At 41.7% G+C, this 17,122-nt stretch overlaps 1 protein-coding gene across 5 annotated transcripts in view; it reads right to left on the bottom strand.

Annotated features, from left to right (window-relative positions):
• Nucleotides 1-17,122, bottom strand: part of Arih2 (ariadne RBR E3 ubiquitin protein ligase 2) — a 56,436-nt gene that overhangs the window by 36,719 nt on the left and 2,595 nt on the right. For 3 of the 5 annotated variants that reach the window (XM_041677157.1, XM_041677160.1, XM_041677158.1), the window contains one exon: nucleotides 12,732-13,080. In XM_041677157.1, coding sequence (XP_041533091.1) covers nucleotides 12,732-12,983 — 252 coding nt within the window. In that variant the 5' untranslated portion in view covers nucleotides 12,984-13,080. Of the gene's footprint in view, nucleotides 1-12,731; nucleotides 13,081-17,122 lie in introns of those variants that run through there. The other 2 variants (XM_041677159.1, XM_041677161.1) reach the window with 2 other exon arrangements.

Raw genomic sequence — 17,122 nt, 5'->3', positions numbered from 1 at the left:
TAAAATGCTGATTGGCCAGTAGTTAGGGAGGAGGTGTAGGGAGAGCAACCAAACTAAGGATGAAGGAGAGGGGCAGAGTCAAAGGAATCATGGGAAGATGCAGAGGTTGCAGGGGATGAACGTGGTGTGGCAGATCATAAATAATGAAAATGGGTTAACTTAAAATGTAATAGCTAGTTAGTAATAAGTCTGAGCTATTGACCAAGCATTCATAAATAATACTAGGTCTCTGTGTGGTAATGTGGAAGCAGACATGGACTGGGCAGTGGGAACATGAAACTTGCTTACATTCCAAAAAAGAAAAAAAAAAATGAACGGGGTAGGAGGAGGGGGAAGGAGAACTGTGGTTGGAATGTAAAATGAAATTAAGTGCATTTAAAAAAGGGGGGAGGAGTGGAAGTGGGAAAGAAAGGAGTAAAGAAATTGTTAGTAAATCCTCCAGATAGAGACATTTTGTTCACTGCTAGCGCTGCTCTATTTCTAAGCAAATCTTATACCATTTGTGCTTCTCCACTAAGGTTAGAACTTGGGGTTATAAAGTTTATAAAGATCTGCAATACTCAAAAAAAAAATAACAACAAAAAACCAAAAAACAAACAAACAACAACAACAAAAAACAGATCCCATGTCTCTGTGCAGTTTAACGTAGCAACGCTCAGAAGACAGCAGTTCAGAAGGGACAGGAGAAGTGTCCTGCTTTGTTCATCTGTACTTTTTTCAATCTCAGTCTTTCCTATTTCTTCCACCTTTTGAATGGACAACTCAAATCTCAAGTCTTTCTTAGACTAGCAGATAAAGTAATGTCTTGGTAACAAGGACCCCACATCAATTCAGCACTTTGCCAGGTAGTGGTATCAACAGAAACAGGGGATCAAACAGCACAGCAGTCAATCAAAGCCCTGAGGAAAGGGATCTTGTCCTGGCTACTACCAAAAACGCAACTGTTTTTTATTTTGTTTTAGTGGACCCCAGAAGACAGGAGGAGTTCTAGTTTCACAAGCAGACAACCCAACAGCATATGCACAATCAGATGTACCAATCTGCAAATACTAACAGTGTGATCCCACCATACGATCCCAACATATACAATACTGACAATGTTCTCTTCATTTTTTTCTTTTCTTGAGACAGGGTTTCTCTGTGTAGCCCTGGCTGCTCTGAACTCACTATGAAAACCAGGCTGGCCTTGAACTCAGAGATCTGCCTCTGCCTTCTCTGAGTGCTGGGATGGAAGGTATGCACGACCATGGCCTGTTTTTTGTTTTGTTTTGTTTTTGAGACATGGTCTCTCTTTGTAGTCCTTTCTGTTCTGGAAATCATTATGAAAACCAGGCTGGTCTTGAACTCACATAAATCCACTTGCCTCTGCCTCAGGAATGCTAATAGAATGCATTTTTATGTAACCACAGTCACCATGCAGAAACTTTCATTGGTCCTATCCAACCCCCACTGATGAAGTAATGTTTATTAGAATACTTATATGCCAGTACTTCATACCCATAATCACATTTAATGGTATGGAGGAGGAATTACAAACTGAAGCTGAGCAATTGAGGAACTTGACTAGGGTTGCATTATACTAAATGGCAGAAAAGAACTTATCCAGGCTATGGACAAAGCCTGAGAGACGTAAGACTACATCCGTGAAGATGCTCGCAGCAATACAACCAGCCTCTTAAAAACAATAACACACCAAGTACTCACCCAAATGTCCGGTGGAGGATATTAGAAGGAAATTATGGTTCAAGAACAAGATAATACACTATATAGGCATTTAGAGTAACTGTAAGGACAAAGTAAAAAACATGGAAACATTTGAAATATGTGTGCTAAGAAAGCACAGTACACCTAAACGATTTCTAGAACGTACTGTCCACAAAGAAATTTTGTCCAGAGCTATTTTTCCAGTGGCCCACATACTGCTATTACTAAATCCATAATGGCTGAATAAATGAATGGCAGCAAAGCAATACATATATGAACAACAGCTGAGGGATAATAAGAAAACTTTTGTTAATGGAATCATGAATGATATTCTTTAATACTGTAGTTAATTCCCTAAAAGTAAAATTTTTGTATGTAAACAAATTTAGGATCAGAACACGGAATTTCATCCTTGTTCAACATTTTACAGTTTCCTTTTTTTTTTCTTTTTCTTTTTTTTTTTTTTTTGGTTTTTCGAGACAGGGTTTCTCTGTGGCTTTGGAGCCTGTCCTGGAACTAGCTCTTGTAGACCAGGCTGGTCTCGAACTTACAGAGATCCGCCTGCCTCTGCCTCCCAAGTGCTGGGATTAAAGGCGTGCGCCACCACCGCCTGGCCATTTTACAGTTTCTAAGACAAACAGAAAGCACAGAAAGATGGACTCGGGAAGCTGACCCCCAATGGGATAGAAAACTTCCTGAAGGACAGTGAACATGGTACACAGCAATTACAACAACCTTTCCAGGGCAGCAAGACAGTGACAGCTTTCAACTGGCTGCTTAGGAAATCCAAATGCCGTGTTGGACATCCTCACCCACCTTTAAAAACAAGATTTCCAACTTAAAACCACAAATATGTCAACACACAGGCCATCTATCTGAAATGCAAAATTCAAGCATTTGAAGAAACCTGATATCAAGTCACAACAGAAATCAGACAGCTCACTAAGAACATTCAATGTTACCAGGCTCATCTTGAAAACATTCCCCATGAGCAACAAGAAAAATAATGAAAGAAAAAAAAATAGTATGTAAAATACAACTATTCCAGAATAAAAGAAAAAGGTCATTTTAGGAATTAAGTCTTCAGATATTATCCATGTGTCTGGTGCCACCTAAGGGAAAAAAAAAACTAAACACAAATTATTTTCTGTTAAAAAAATATCAATCAGATGACAAAAGCATAGAACCAGGTCTTAAAAAAACACATTATAAAGACATCTTTAAAAGTTAGAAGCCCTAAAAATTCATCATTTACCCACAAACGGGGAGAAAAATGACAAGAGGAAGAGTTTAACATGATTTTTACCTACATTTCCCTGAAGAGCAAACGCTAGATTTTAAAATAAATTTAAGCAAGAGAGTAAGAGAATGTAGGAACCATTCCCCCAGCTCTACTGCAGTTCGTAACTCAGGAAGAAGAGGCATAAATAACTGACTAATTTCCCCATCCACAAGGCTCAACAAGAGAACAATATAATATACTCCACTGACAACCAAGTTCTGAAACTCCAAGCTTCCTTTCCCCAGTAATAGACATTTCACAATAGTCCATATTTTATTTCTTTTTCCATATACATCAGTCTTACGTTTGTGTAGAAGAAGGCAACCTTCTACCTTCCACCCTTACTGCCCTATGGGCCTGAATGTCTTCTTCCTCACTTGAAACTGTTTTACTACATTTACTTACTCATTGTGTTTATACTTTTGTGTGCATCGTGTGAGTACAATTATGGGGGCGTATAGAGGACAAGCTGCACGAGTCAGTTCTCTTCTTTTTCCCTGTGGTTCCTGGAGATCAACCTCAGACCATGCAGCCTGGTAACAAGCTCCTTTACCTACTAAGCCATTTTATCAATCCCTGTCTAACTCGCTTTTAAGGCTCTCCTGCCTCAGGACTAAACTCAGGTAGCTCTGGTGTAGGAGGTTCTTCTGTCTATGTGATGCTTTCATTGGTTGAATAAAGAAACTGCCTTGGTCTTTTGACAGGGAGGAACTTAAGATAGGTGGAGCAGACTGAACTGAATGCTGGAAAGAAGGGCAGTGTGGCAGACTCCATGGTTCTCCTGCTGGAGAGGGATGCTGGTTAGACTCAAGGCAATAAGTTAAGCCACAGTCAAGTGGCGATACACATTAATAGAGATGGGTTAAACTAATGTGAGAGTTAGCCAATAAGAGGCTAGAGATAGCCAGGCGGTGGTGGCGCACGCCTTTAATCCCAGCACTCGGGAGGCAGAGGCAGGCGGATCTCTGTGAGTTCGAGACCAGCCTGGTCTACAAGAGCTAGTTCCAGGACAGGCTCCAAAACCTCAGAGAAATCCTGTCTCGAAAAACCAAAAAAAAAAAAAAAAAAAAAAAAGAGGCTAGAGATAATGGGCCAGGCAGTATTTAAATGAATACAGTTTCTTACAGTTTCTGTGTGGTTATTTTGGGGGTGAAGCTAGCCAGGCAGCTGGGACCAAAAGCAGGCCCACTCCCTCTACAACAGAGCTCACTAAGGCTTCTGGACTAGATTGAATCCAAAGTAAACTATTTCTTTTCCCTTCAGCAACAGGCAGATGGGTCTTGAATATTTGCTTCTCTGAGCAAGCACACTTTGAACGTGATGCTAGGAGAAGAACACATAAGGAAAGATTTATTTTGCAATTTACCCATCATCATCTATCATAACACTGACTGGGCCCTGTTTGGGGCTCTGCCAAAGGCTGAGCATCTTTTCCTGAACAAACTGTTAGCAAATGTTTCAAGAGTCTCATGAACAGCCAGGCATGCTGCAATATACCTGTAATACCAGCGATCAGGAAGCAGAGGCAAGATGATCAGGAAAGCTGACCGATAGCAAACATGAGAGCAGCCTGAGCTACATGAGATCTTTTTCTCAAACAAACGGAGGTGGGGCTTTGGAAAGATGGTTCAACGGTTAAGAGTGCTTAGCTATGAGGACCAGTGTTCAGATCCCAGCACCTATGTCAGACAGCTCACTGACATCCTCTCTAGCCTTAGTGAGTACCTGCACATACATGTCCACATACTCACAAAAAAAAAATATACAGAGATATGAATACACACGTAAATAAACACCTTTTTATAGAGTTTCACAGAACAGGCTGGGCAGTGGTGGTACACACCTTTAATCCCAGCACCCGGGAGGCAGAGGCAGGTGAATCTCTGTGAGTTTGAGGCCAGCCTGGTCTACAAGAGCTAGTTCCAGGATAGCTAGGACTGTTACACAGGGAAACCTTATCTTGAAAAACAAACCAAAGTTTCACAGAATAGTACTAAATATCAAAACTCTTTGTTAACAAATCTATATTTTCTAATAAGTTTATCACAGGACTGGAGACATAGCTCAGCAATTAAGAGCATTGCCTTCTCTTCCAGAAGACCTGAGTTCAATTACCAGCACCCACATGGCAGCTCAGAACTGTTAACTCCAAATCTAGTATATCCAATGCCATTTTCTGGCCTTAGAGGCTATCAGATATGTACCTGGTACATATATCCATTCAGGTAAAACACCATACTATCTATGTATCTATATATCTACCTACCTACCTACCTACCTACCTATATAAAACATTTATCAAATAAATTGGTATGGGAGCTGGGAGCCAAATTCAGATCCTCTGGAAGAGTAAAAGGCACTTAAAAATATATCTCTATAGATATATATATGTTACATACACTATACATATATTCTGCATCGGGCAGTTTACACCCATCTATGACTCAAGCAATCCAATGCCCTCTTCTGGCTTCCATGAGGAAACCACACACACAATATATAATCACATATATAAACATACACGTAAATAAAAACTTTTTGTTGTTTTTTTCAAGACATGGTTGCTCTGGCTGTCCCGGAACTCAAGAGATCTGCCTGCCTCTACCTGAGTACTAGGATCAAAGTCATGTGCCACTATGTCTCGACTGCATGTATGCCTATAGGCCTGGAAAGGTGCCAAATCTCATTACACATGGTTGTGAGCCACCATGTAATTGCTGGAAATTGAACTCAGGACCTCTGGAAAAGCAATCATTGCTCTTAATCCCTGCACCATCTCTCCCACCACAAAACACACATTTTTTAAAAGCTTATTACTATAAAAAGAAGCACTTCTTTCCTCTGTAACAATAAAAGCCTATGTGTGTTTATGTAAAAATATAGTACCACAAACTGGAGCGATGACGCAGACACAAGATGTCCTGCATGTAAGCATAAAGACCTCAGTTGGATACCCAGGCCCCTGCTGTTTGCCTTTTGGTTTAAAAAAAACAAAAACCAACCTGAAACAGTAGTAGATGCTTACAATTCTAGCACTGGAAAGGCAGAAACAGGTAGATCCTGGGGCTCACTGGCCAACCAGTCTATCCTACTTGGTTAACGCCACACCAATTTGAGACACGGTCTCAATAAATACAGTGTCCAGCACCCAAATAACACCTAAGGTTGACTCTGGGCTCCAAATGCATGTGTGTGCAAACACACACGCAAATACATAAAGGAAATAATAGTAATCAGGGTGGAGAGAATTCTATGAAGTGCTTGCCTTACAAGCATGACGACCTGAATTTGATCCCCAGAGCCAAGCAAAATCTGGCCACAGAAGCACACACACCTGTGATCATTCTGCTGAGGAGAATAAGACAGAGGGATCCAGCCTGGCTACCAGAATCAGAGACCTCTAGGGTTACTGAGACCCTCCCTCATTATTAGGTAGCCAATCCTAATACTTCTAATCCCATCACTCAGGAGGCAGAAGCAAGCAGACCTCTATGAGGACCAGGGCAGCCTGGTCGATATAGTGAGTTTCAAGACAGTCAGGGATAGTGTAAAAGACTCTGTCTCAATGAATAAATAAGTAAGGAAAGAAAGGGAGGGAGAAGCAGGTGAGATTGTTCAATAGCCATGATCATGTGCTTCCAAACTTGATCTAAATTTGATCTCAGGAACCCTACAGCAGAAAATAAGAACTCCCACAATATGTCTTCTGACTTCCACATGTGTGCTGTGGCATGTGCACACATATATGTTTACATACACTCAAAGAAATGTAATTTTAAAAAAATTAAAAATAAGTACCTGGAGTGATGGCTCTGAAATTAGTAGTATTGGCTGGTTTCCTTGTGCTTGAGTCTCAGCACTCAAATGGAGATGTACAACTATCTGTAACTCAGGGGTTGCAACCACACGCTTCTGGCTGCCATGAGCACCAACTATACAAGTAGTACACAGACATACATGCGGGCAAATTATCCATATTCATAAACATTTTTTCTAAGTTTTAAATGAAAAAGGTCGAGGGCCAGAGAGATGGTTCAGTGTGTAAAGATACTTGCACGAAGGCCAATGACCTGAGTTCAGTTCAGACCTCCACAAGTAAACCACAGTACATGAAAACCACCCCCAGATAAACCAAAGCAAAATAAGGTAGGGAGTGACTGAGGACTTGATAACCTACAACCTCCATGCACAGGCATACCCATCCCCATGGGAACACATGTACTTCTGTGTAACCATGAATGCACACATAACCCAATACACAAAAAGACAAGGGGAAAAAGGTGAGGTACTGTGAAAACACACTCAGGAAGGCAGTGACATAAGGATTCCCAGGGCTCATTGGCTAGCTAGCCTAGCCTAGCCTACTTGATGAGTTCCAGACCAGGCAGAGTCTCAAAAACCAAAATCAAAACAACAGAAAGGACCAAAGGAATAACATCCAAGCCTCCAAGACAGGAGCACTCATGGGGAAGAACACACTAACAAAGGTAATTTTTCTTTTTTTCTTCTTCTTTTATCTTTGGCTGAGACCGTATCTTTCCATTATGTAGCTCTGACTATAACGAAATTCTCAAGGCCAGGCTGGCCTCAAACTCAAAGATCTGCTTGCCACCATACCCAGAGTAATTTTTCTTTAAATACTGCTAGAGAACCACTAAAACTTCTGCATACAAGATTTTCTCCCTCCCATTTTGACAAGAAGCAGCTATCCTGCAGTGGTCTCTCTCATCTCACAACTATTTGAATATCTATAGTTTTCATTTCCTGACAGACATTTCCTTAGCTCTTGATTTGACTTCCAACACATTTTGTTTTCTGTAGTTCAAAGAAGAGAACCCAGCCCCATTCATGTGATGCTGCATCAGAGTTCTAAACTGAGCTATGTCTACAACCCTTGGTTTTGTGTTTTGATTTTCTAAGACAGGAGTTTTTTTCTCTCTATAGCCCTTGCTTTGTAGAACAGGCTGGCTTTGAACTCAGAGTGGGAACTCACAAAGATCTGCCTGACTTTGCCTCCTGAGTGTTGGGATTAAAAGTGTGCACCGTCACGCCTGGGACCATTTATTTATTTATTGATTGATTGATTGATTTTGCAATATTCTGTCTGCGTGTATGCCTGCAGGCCAGAAGAGGGCACCAGACCTCACTACAGATGGTTGTGAGCTACCATGTGGTTGCCGGGAATTGAACTCAGGACCTTTGGAAGAGCAGGCAATGCTCTTAACTGCTGAGCCATCTCTCCAGCCCATGGGACTTGGTTTTTGTTTTTTAAATACAAGGTCTCAGTATACAGCCCAGGCTAGCCTTAACTGCTGACCATCTCTCCAACCCCTCTGGAACCAGAGTTCCTCTATAGGTATGACAACTAAGCTTCAACCTGTATCGACCAAAACCAGGAAAAAAAAAAAAGATGTTAACATGCTCCTTAGTGAATTGCAGGAAGAGAAAAATCAATCAAAATGTGTCTGTCTACAAGCACCAGTGCTTTTGTGAGTTATCCTCCTCTTAGTTCATTTCCTTCTTAACCTGTTTCAACTCTCTATCTCTTAATTCTCAATGCCGTTCCTGGTTCTTTTTGTTCTTTCTTTTCTTAGTCTTGAAGGCAGAATTATTTCCTTTCCTAAAAATTTAGGAGACACAACAAAGACTAGGAAATCTAACTCCCACCAAAAGCAGCAGTCACAGCTCAACAATTAAGAAAATCACAGTATTCAAGTATCTAGTATCTACTGCAAATGTGAAATTGTAACTGCAACAATGGGCAGGACCTGGCAATCTAGTGTAAGAGATGATGCCAAAATGCACAAAAGGGGCCGGGTTGTGGTGGCGCACCCCTTTAATCCCAGCACTTGGGAGGCAGAGGCAGGCGGATCTCCGTGAGTTCGAGGCCAGCCTGGTCTACAAGAGCTAAGCTTCAGGACAGGCTCCAAAAACTACAGAGAAACCCTGTCTCGAAAAACAAAACAAGCCGGGCGATGGTGGCGCACGCCTTTAATCCCAGCACTGGGGAGGCAGAGGCAGGCGGATCTCTGTGAGTTCGAGACCAGCCTGGTCTACAGAGCTAGTTCCAGGACAGGCTCCAAAGCCACAGAGAAACCCTGTCTCGAAAAACCAAAAAAAAAAAAAAAAAAAAAAATGCACAAAAGGATAAACATAAAGCCATAAGAAGATTGCAGTACATCATTCCCCTGCTCCAAAAAAGCACACACTCACAAGAGAGCTGGGTTAGTAGGAAGACACCTGTAGTCCCCAACTCTGGAGACTGACTTAAGAGTACTTGGAGTCGGGCTGGAGAGATGGCTCAGAGGTTAAGAGCATTGCCTGCTCTTCCAAAGGTCCTGAGTTCAATTCCCAGCAACCACATGGTGGCTCACAACCATCTGTAATGGGGTCTGGTGCCCTCTTCTGGCCTGCAAGCATACACACAGACAGAATATTGTATACATAATAAATAAAAAAAAAAAAAGAGTACTTGGAGTCCAAGGACCACCTGAACTACATACATAGCAACACTGCCTCAAAATCATCAAAAACCAAAGCACAGGCATGCTACGAGTTCAAAGTCAGTCTGGTCTACATATCAAATTCCAGCACAACCAGAACCACATAGAAACAAAAAACAAAAAGAAAACCATAAAAACTAAACAAAAACCCCCTGAAAATGTGAGCCGTGGTGTCCCTAAACCTTTAAACCAGCACTGGAAAAGAGACGGGCAGAATTCTGTTAGTTTAAGGGCAGCCTGGTGTGCATCATTATTTCCAGGACAGTCAGGGCTCTCTCAAAAAGAGGGGAGGGGGAGAAGTGGTTGGGGGGTGGATTCAATCGCTGGAAAGGTACTCAGTGGTTAACAGCTTTTAGTGCCCTTTGCAGAGGAGACATGTTCAGTTCCCAGAACCCCTATCAGGCAGCTCCAGCTCCAGAATGATCCCACACCTCTGACCTTCTCAAGCAACTGCAGTCACATGCCCACAGCCATACAAAAATACATGCACATATACAACTTTAGAAATGAAATCTTAAAAAAAATGAGAAGAGAGCTGGGCCAATGGTGGCATACACCTTTAATCCCAGCACTCTGAAGGCAGAGGCAGGCTGATTTCTGTGAGTTAGAGGCCAGCCTGTTCTACACAGCAAGTTCCAGGACAGGCTCCAATAGATACAGAGAAACCGTCTCAATATATATATAAAAAAAGGAGAGTCAGACAGTGATGGTGGCATACACCTTTAGTCCAGCACTACTTGGAAGGCAGTGAGTGGTAGGTAGATCTCTGTGAGTTAAGGCCAGCCTAGTCTATAGAGCAAGTTCTAGGACAGTCAGGGCCACACAGAGAAACCCTGTCTCAAAAAAGGAAAAAAAGAAATTAAAAAAGGAACTGTCAAGTTTATGGATCTGTACTATACAGTTTCATTTGACCATGGTTGTTAGTATGCTCCCATTTATACAAAGGACTCCTAACTCTGCGCTGACTTTTCTGTCTCACTTGTGATTTATAACCTGTTCAAATACCAATCCTTTGTTTCACACGTGTGTGTAATACCATACACTTTTGTTATGTATAAATACCTTAAGAAAGTGACATATGGTCACCTCCCTGAAAAGCTTTCCCTAGACCTTATTTCCTTTTCCTGTTCTCAGGACTCCCTTAGATCATTGTTTGGCTGAGTACATACTTGTGGTCAAACGCTATAGGCATGTGGGATTTGAGGGATTTTTTTTTTGGGGGGAGGGATGGGGTCTTGTAGCACAATCAATAAAGTCCCAGAGACAGACATCGGGATTCAACCTGAGGTCAGAAAAGCAAAACAGCCAGCTTCTTTACCTCTCTCTACACTTCAGTCTGAAATGCGATCCTGCCTCCAGGAATCTCAGAATAAGACTGTAAGAGCTGTCTCCTCCCATCTTACATTCCTCTATATGGCTGGTATGAATGGCATGCACCACTACTGCTTGGTTTCTACGGCAAACTAGTGTGACTACTGGGATTGAAGGTGTGTATCACCACTGCCCGGTCTGTAAGACTCACCAGTGGAGCTGTTTTACTGATCTTCAGGCAAGTAAAGTAATTAAAATACAAACGAAAGATCACTATGGGGTCTCATTCACTATTCACTATGTAGCCTTGGCTGGCCTAGAACTCAGAGATCCAGCTGCTTCTGCCTCCCAAGTGCTTCGATTAAAGGTGTGCACCACAACTGCCCAGTTCTGAGGTATTTCTGAAGGAGACCAGGGAAATGTTGGTCAGGACTTTATGTATCCCATGCTGGCTTCAAACACCTTGTGTAGCTTAGGATGATTTTGAACTCTTGATTCCCCTGCCTCTGCGTCCCTAAGTGCTGGGATTAAAAGACCATGTCCAACTCCATAGTATTTTTATGCTGGACACCAGACATTACATGTAATAATCCTTTCTAGAAATTCATGACACATATTAGTATTTCCTTTAAATAACTACATTTGTTTGGAATGTCTTGTTTTATTTGGTTATTTTTTGAGACAGTGTCTCATGTAGCATCAGCCAGTTTTGAACTCACTATGGATCTGGGGCTTTCCATTGCTACCTCCCCAGTGCTGGGATTATGGATGTGTTACCATCCCAGTCAACCATGGCTCCTAACCTTCAATCTGACTTATTTGGGGAAGGAGGAGCATACCTGACACAGCACTTATGTGGAGACCAGAGGGTAATTGCGGTCGGTTTTCTCCTTCCACCTTTACATGGTTCCAGAGATTGAACTGAGGTGATCAGGCTTGTGTGACCAGCACTTTTACCTGCTTAGCCACCTCATCAGACCCACTGGTCTTCGATTTGACCCAACAAAATCCATGGGATAATTCATAAAGGAAAAGTCAGCAAAAAAGTAAAATAAGTATTCTCATTTTCAAGTTCTAGTGAACATCTTGCAAAGAAAGCATGCTGGGAAAATGCCTAAATAAGCATTTTAAAAAACATGTTAGGGGGCTGGTAAGATGGCTCAGTGGTTAAGAGCACTGACTGCTCCTCCAGAGGACCCGGGTTCAATTCCTAGCACCCACATGGCAGCTCGCAGCTGTCTGTAGCTCCAGTTCAAGAGAATCTGACATCGTTATACCAATGTGCAAATAAAGTTGTTGGGTTTTAAAAAAAAAAAAATTAAAAACATGTTAACATGTTAGGTATCAATAAGGCAATAACTGACTTGAGATTCCAAAGGAATATTGGTTTAAATGGTTTAAAAAAAAAGCATCTGTTGGAACAACTGAGTACAGTCAGGCTTTTAAATTTTTATACTCATACTCTCAAATACAAGCTCTGAGAACTGTTCTTCTTAAGGTTATTATGAAAACTCTCAAAACAGATAATACAATCAGTACCTGAACTCAGTGAGTTTCTCAGCCCAAAGACACTGAATACAGGACAAACTAGGGGTCATGGACACTTTTAAGACACTCAAAAAGCTGTATGAAACAATGGTTCAGATGCATGTCATTTCATCAAGAGTCATGTAACTCACTTTCTGAAACAAGTAAAAGCTGGGCAATTCTGTCACAGATTTCTGATCTGTCTTGAATTTATTTATACTTCCTTTGTAATTCTTAATCTGAAGACCTTGGACATGTTTACATTTAAAAACAAGTTAATATGACAAAATATCTAAATGAAGCAATCCATACATCGGTTTGGGTTCCTAGCTATATGTAAGAGACATTAGTTAACACATCAATTTAACCAGGGAGATTACATTTGAGCTGACAGCACTACTCACCTTTAAGACAGAAGCTAAGCTGGTCATATGCTCATGGAGGGCACCCTCAGATTCCTTATAGGTCAAACAAGTGAACTGATACTCTTCAGGATCAAAAGCATCAGCCCCCTGCTGCTCCACATCACTGGCTACTCCCACATAGTAGTCCTCTATGTCCCCAGGGTCCTCTTCCTCTTCTTCCTCTTCCTCACAGTTTGGGTCATAGTCCTCTTCATTGCTGTCAGACCCCTGGCTGTTCATGTCCACGGACATCTTAACATCCAGCCAAGTTGGAGAATCAGGAAATCAGTTGCTTTTTCCCTTCCCCCCAATTTTATTGTTGTCTCAAATGCATTAGTGTTTTTGTCTTCTAAGAGAGAAAGAGAGAGAAAAAAAAAGTATTACTATTTCTCTTTGAGGAACTATTCTTTCATTCAAGAATCAAAGTAGGGGTTGGGGATTTAGCTCAGTGGTAGAGCGCTTGCCTAGCAAGCGCAAGGCCCTGGGTTCGGTCCTCAGCTTCAGAAAAAAAAAAAAAAAAAAGAATCAAAGTAACCCAGTCCTAGCCTACAGTCTATCTCAATTCTTGCTCAAGAGATCCACCTGTCTCCAAGAGTGCTGGGATCAAAGGCGTGTGATACCACCACAGCCCAGCTGCAATCAATTCTGATTTCATTCAGAACACCTCACTATCCACTTCAATGGCCTATGTTTAGCAAAGGGAAATCCTTTCACTATGACAGAAACCCAAGACAACAAATACACAGAAGGCCAGGTGGTGGTGGCGCACGCCTTTAATCCCAGCACTCGGGAGGCAGAGGCAGGCGGATCTCTGTGAGTTCGAGGCCAGCCTGGTCTACAAGAGCTAGTTCCAGGATAGGAACCAAAAGCTACGGAGAAACCCTGTCTCGAAAAATCAAAAAAAAAAAACAAAAAAACAAAAAAACAAATACACAGAAGGCATGAAAATGCAAGGATGTCTTCCCCATGACAAGGACTCATATTCCAAAGAGACTTGCCCCCATTCATGAAATTAACACAAACATGGTACCAACATAGTGGGCAGAAGTGACTCAATTTGTTCCCTACACAAAAAACACTCACACACAGACATATACAATAAACAAATCAATGTCTTTTTTTTTTTTTCTGCCTCCCGAGTGCTGGGATTAAAGGCGTGCACCACCACCGCCCGGCTTGACTTTTTTTTTTTTTTTTAAAGAACTCCAAGGGCTGGAGAGATGGCTCAGTGGTTAAGAGCATTGCCTGCTCTTCCAAAGGTCTGAGTTCAATTCCCAGCAACCACATGGTGGCTCACAACCATCTGTAATAAGGTCTGGTGCCCTCTTCTGGCCTGTAGGCATACACAGACAGAATATTGTATACATAATAAATAAATATTTTAAAAAAAAATAAAAGAACTCCAAAATTTCAATCGATTTTTCCTTTTTTTGCCAGAGTCCTTCAGGGAAAAACGTACCTTCATTGCTAGCTGTACAAATGGAAGATAACCGTAAGGATTTAGCTACTCAAGTTTAAGCTTTGCTAATCATGCCCCAGAATGAAATAGAAATCACACGATTAAGGATGCAGTTCTGTCTCGCTACAACTTGTAGGGAAAGAAAACTACTTCACAACCATCTGTCATGTATCTGGAAAGTATGTGCATAGATAGAAAAAAAAGTCTCATAATCCATCATCTTCTTCTAGTCTACAAAATGAACTAATTTTCCAACTGTAAGAGTTCTGCTAACCGCTGGGCCGTGGTGGCGCACGCCTTTAATCCCAGCACTCAGGAGGCAGAGGCAGGCGGATCTCTGTGAGTTCGAGACCAGCCTGGTCTACAAGAGCTAGTTCCAGGACAGGCTCCAAAACCACAGAGAAACCCTGTCTCGAAAAACCAAAAAAAAAAAAAAAAAAAAAAAAAAAAAGAGTTCTGCTAACCCTTGAATGGTTGAATGTGTCTGCTGAGACAAGCCTGGCAGTGGTGGGCAGTGGTGAGAGGTGACTTTAATCCCAGCACTCAGGACACAAAGAGAAAGTGCACCTCTGTGAGTTCAAGAACAGCCTGGTCTACAGAGTGAGTTCTAGGTCAGGGCTGCACAGAAAAACCTTGTCTCTATAAAACAAAACAAACAAACAAAAAACCACTCCAGAACAGGTACAGAGAAACCCAGTCTTGAAAACAAATACAAATAAAAGGCCGGGCGGTGGTGGCGCACCCCTTTAATCCCAGCACTCGGGAGGCAGAGGCAGGCGGATCTCTGTGAGTTCGAGGCCAGCCTGGTCTACAAGAGCTAGTTCCAGGACAGGAACCAAAAGCTACGGAGAAACCCTGTCTCGAAAAATCCAGAAAAAAAAAAGAGAGAATGACTATATGGCCAGGAACACGTACGTATTCAGTCCTAGCTCTGGAGAGGCTGAGGCTGGTAGATCTCTCAACTCAAGCCCAGGCAAGGCTATAACGAGACCCTGCATCCCCTTCCCAAAAAAGGAGAAAGGAGGACTCAGCAGTTAAGAGTACTAGTTGCTCTTTTAGAGGACCTGGGTTTTTTCCCAGAACCACATGGCAGTTCACAGCCATCTCTAACTCTCATCCAGGAGATCCAATGGCCTCATCTGGCTGCTGCGGTTAGTATACAGACATATATTCAGGCAAAACCATATGCAAACAAATTAATCATTGTTTTAAAAAATAAAAAATGAAGCTGGGAAGTGGTGGCACACACCTTTAATTCCAGCACTCTTGAGGTAAAGGCAGCTAGATCTCTGAATTTGAGGCAAGCCTGGTCTACCAAGTGAGTTCCAAAGCTACATAGAACACTGGCTCTCAAAAAACAAAAATTAATTAAAAAAAAATAAAGACTACATGCAGGGGAAAATATACATTAATATGTAGGCAGTCTAAAGGACTAAAAAAAAACCCTTATTTTTATTCTTGGGGTTTTTTTTTCTGAGATAAGGTCTCTGTTCTGAAACTCACTATGAAGAATCTACTGACCACAAACTTACACAGATCGATCTGACTCTGCCTTTCAGAGTGTTGGGATTAAAGGTGTTAGACACCATACCCACCTTAAAATCATTCTTTTATTTAATTTTTAAAAACTTTCTTTTATCATTTTACATGCCAAATCCATTTCCCACTCCCCTCTTCCTACTCCTTCTACCTTCTCCCTTGTAGCCCCCCATAAAACCTATTCTTAAAAGAAGGGTCACTATGCTGCCCAGGCTGGCCTGGCATTCTCTATGCAGATCAGGAGAGCCTTGAACTCACAGAGATCCCTAAAATTAAAAATGTATACCACCAATATCAATTATTTATACTACAAATATACCACCAAGTTTAAATAGATGTTAACTATATTCACTTTTTAAATACTTTTTAAAAATTATTTATTTATGGGCTAGAGAGATGGCTCAGAGGTTAAGAGCACTGGTTGCTCTTTTAGAGGTCTTGAGTTCAATTCCCAGCAACTACATGGTGGCTCACAACCATCTATGAGATCTGGTGCCCTCTTCTGGCGTGTACATGTTAGCAGAACATTGTATGCATAATAAATAAGTTTTTTTTAAAAAAAAGAATATTTATTTATTTATTGGTTTTTCGATACAGGGTTTCTCTCTCTGTAGCTTTGGAGCCTGACCTGGAACTTGCTCTTGTAGACCAGGCTGGCCTTGAACTCAGAGATCTGCCTGCTTCAGCACGAGAGCTGGGATTAAAGGCATGCAGCACCACCACCTGGCTTATATTCACTTTTTAAAATGTAGTGTGCAAAAAAAAAAAAAATATATATATATATATATTTGAGTATTTGTTGTGGGATAGCAAAGTAATGTTTGTAACTTAACCTTTTTAATAATAATTCTCCTTTATTCCTGAGAATTTCATACTTGTACACAATAAAATAAGAACATATCCACCCTTCTGGGTGCTGGGATTTAGGGTATATACCACCACCACTCAGCCTTGAACTCACAGAGATCTGCCTGTGCCTTCCAAGTGCAGGGATTACAGGTGTGCACCACCACCGCTACCCCACTAAGCAAGCTTGCTATCTTGCTAGCCTCCCCCCCCCTTTTTTTTGTGGCTTGTTTTCTTTTGTTTTGAGGCAAGGTCTCACTACACATAGCCCCAACTGGCCTGAAACTCACTATGGCCTCCAAACTCACAGACATCAGCCAGCCTCTGTCTCCCAGGTGTTGAGATTGCAGAGGCATGCATCACCACTCCTGACTCACCTTTTTTTGAGTCAAGGCTTTTCCCCGAACCTGAGCTCACAAACTGGCTGGACAAGCTGGCCACCAAGCCTGAAGAACGCTTCTTTCTCTGCCCTGCCAGCACTGGTGCATGTACACACACCACATCCAGCTTTTCATAAGGGTGCTAGGGATTAGAATTCAGATTCTCC

The sequence above is a fragment of the Microtus oregoni genome, unplaced genomic scaffold (genome assembly GCF_018167655.1).
Source record: "Microtus oregoni isolate MIOR12 unplaced genomic scaffold, Mior012 000028F_ref0000031, whole genome shotgun sequence".
Lineage (NCBI taxonomy): Eukaryota > Metazoa > Chordata > Mammalia > Rodentia > Cricetidae > Microtus > Microtus oregoni.
The sequence above is the reverse complement of the archived record's forward strand: the minus strand, read 5'-3'. Positions and strand labels throughout refer to the sequence as shown.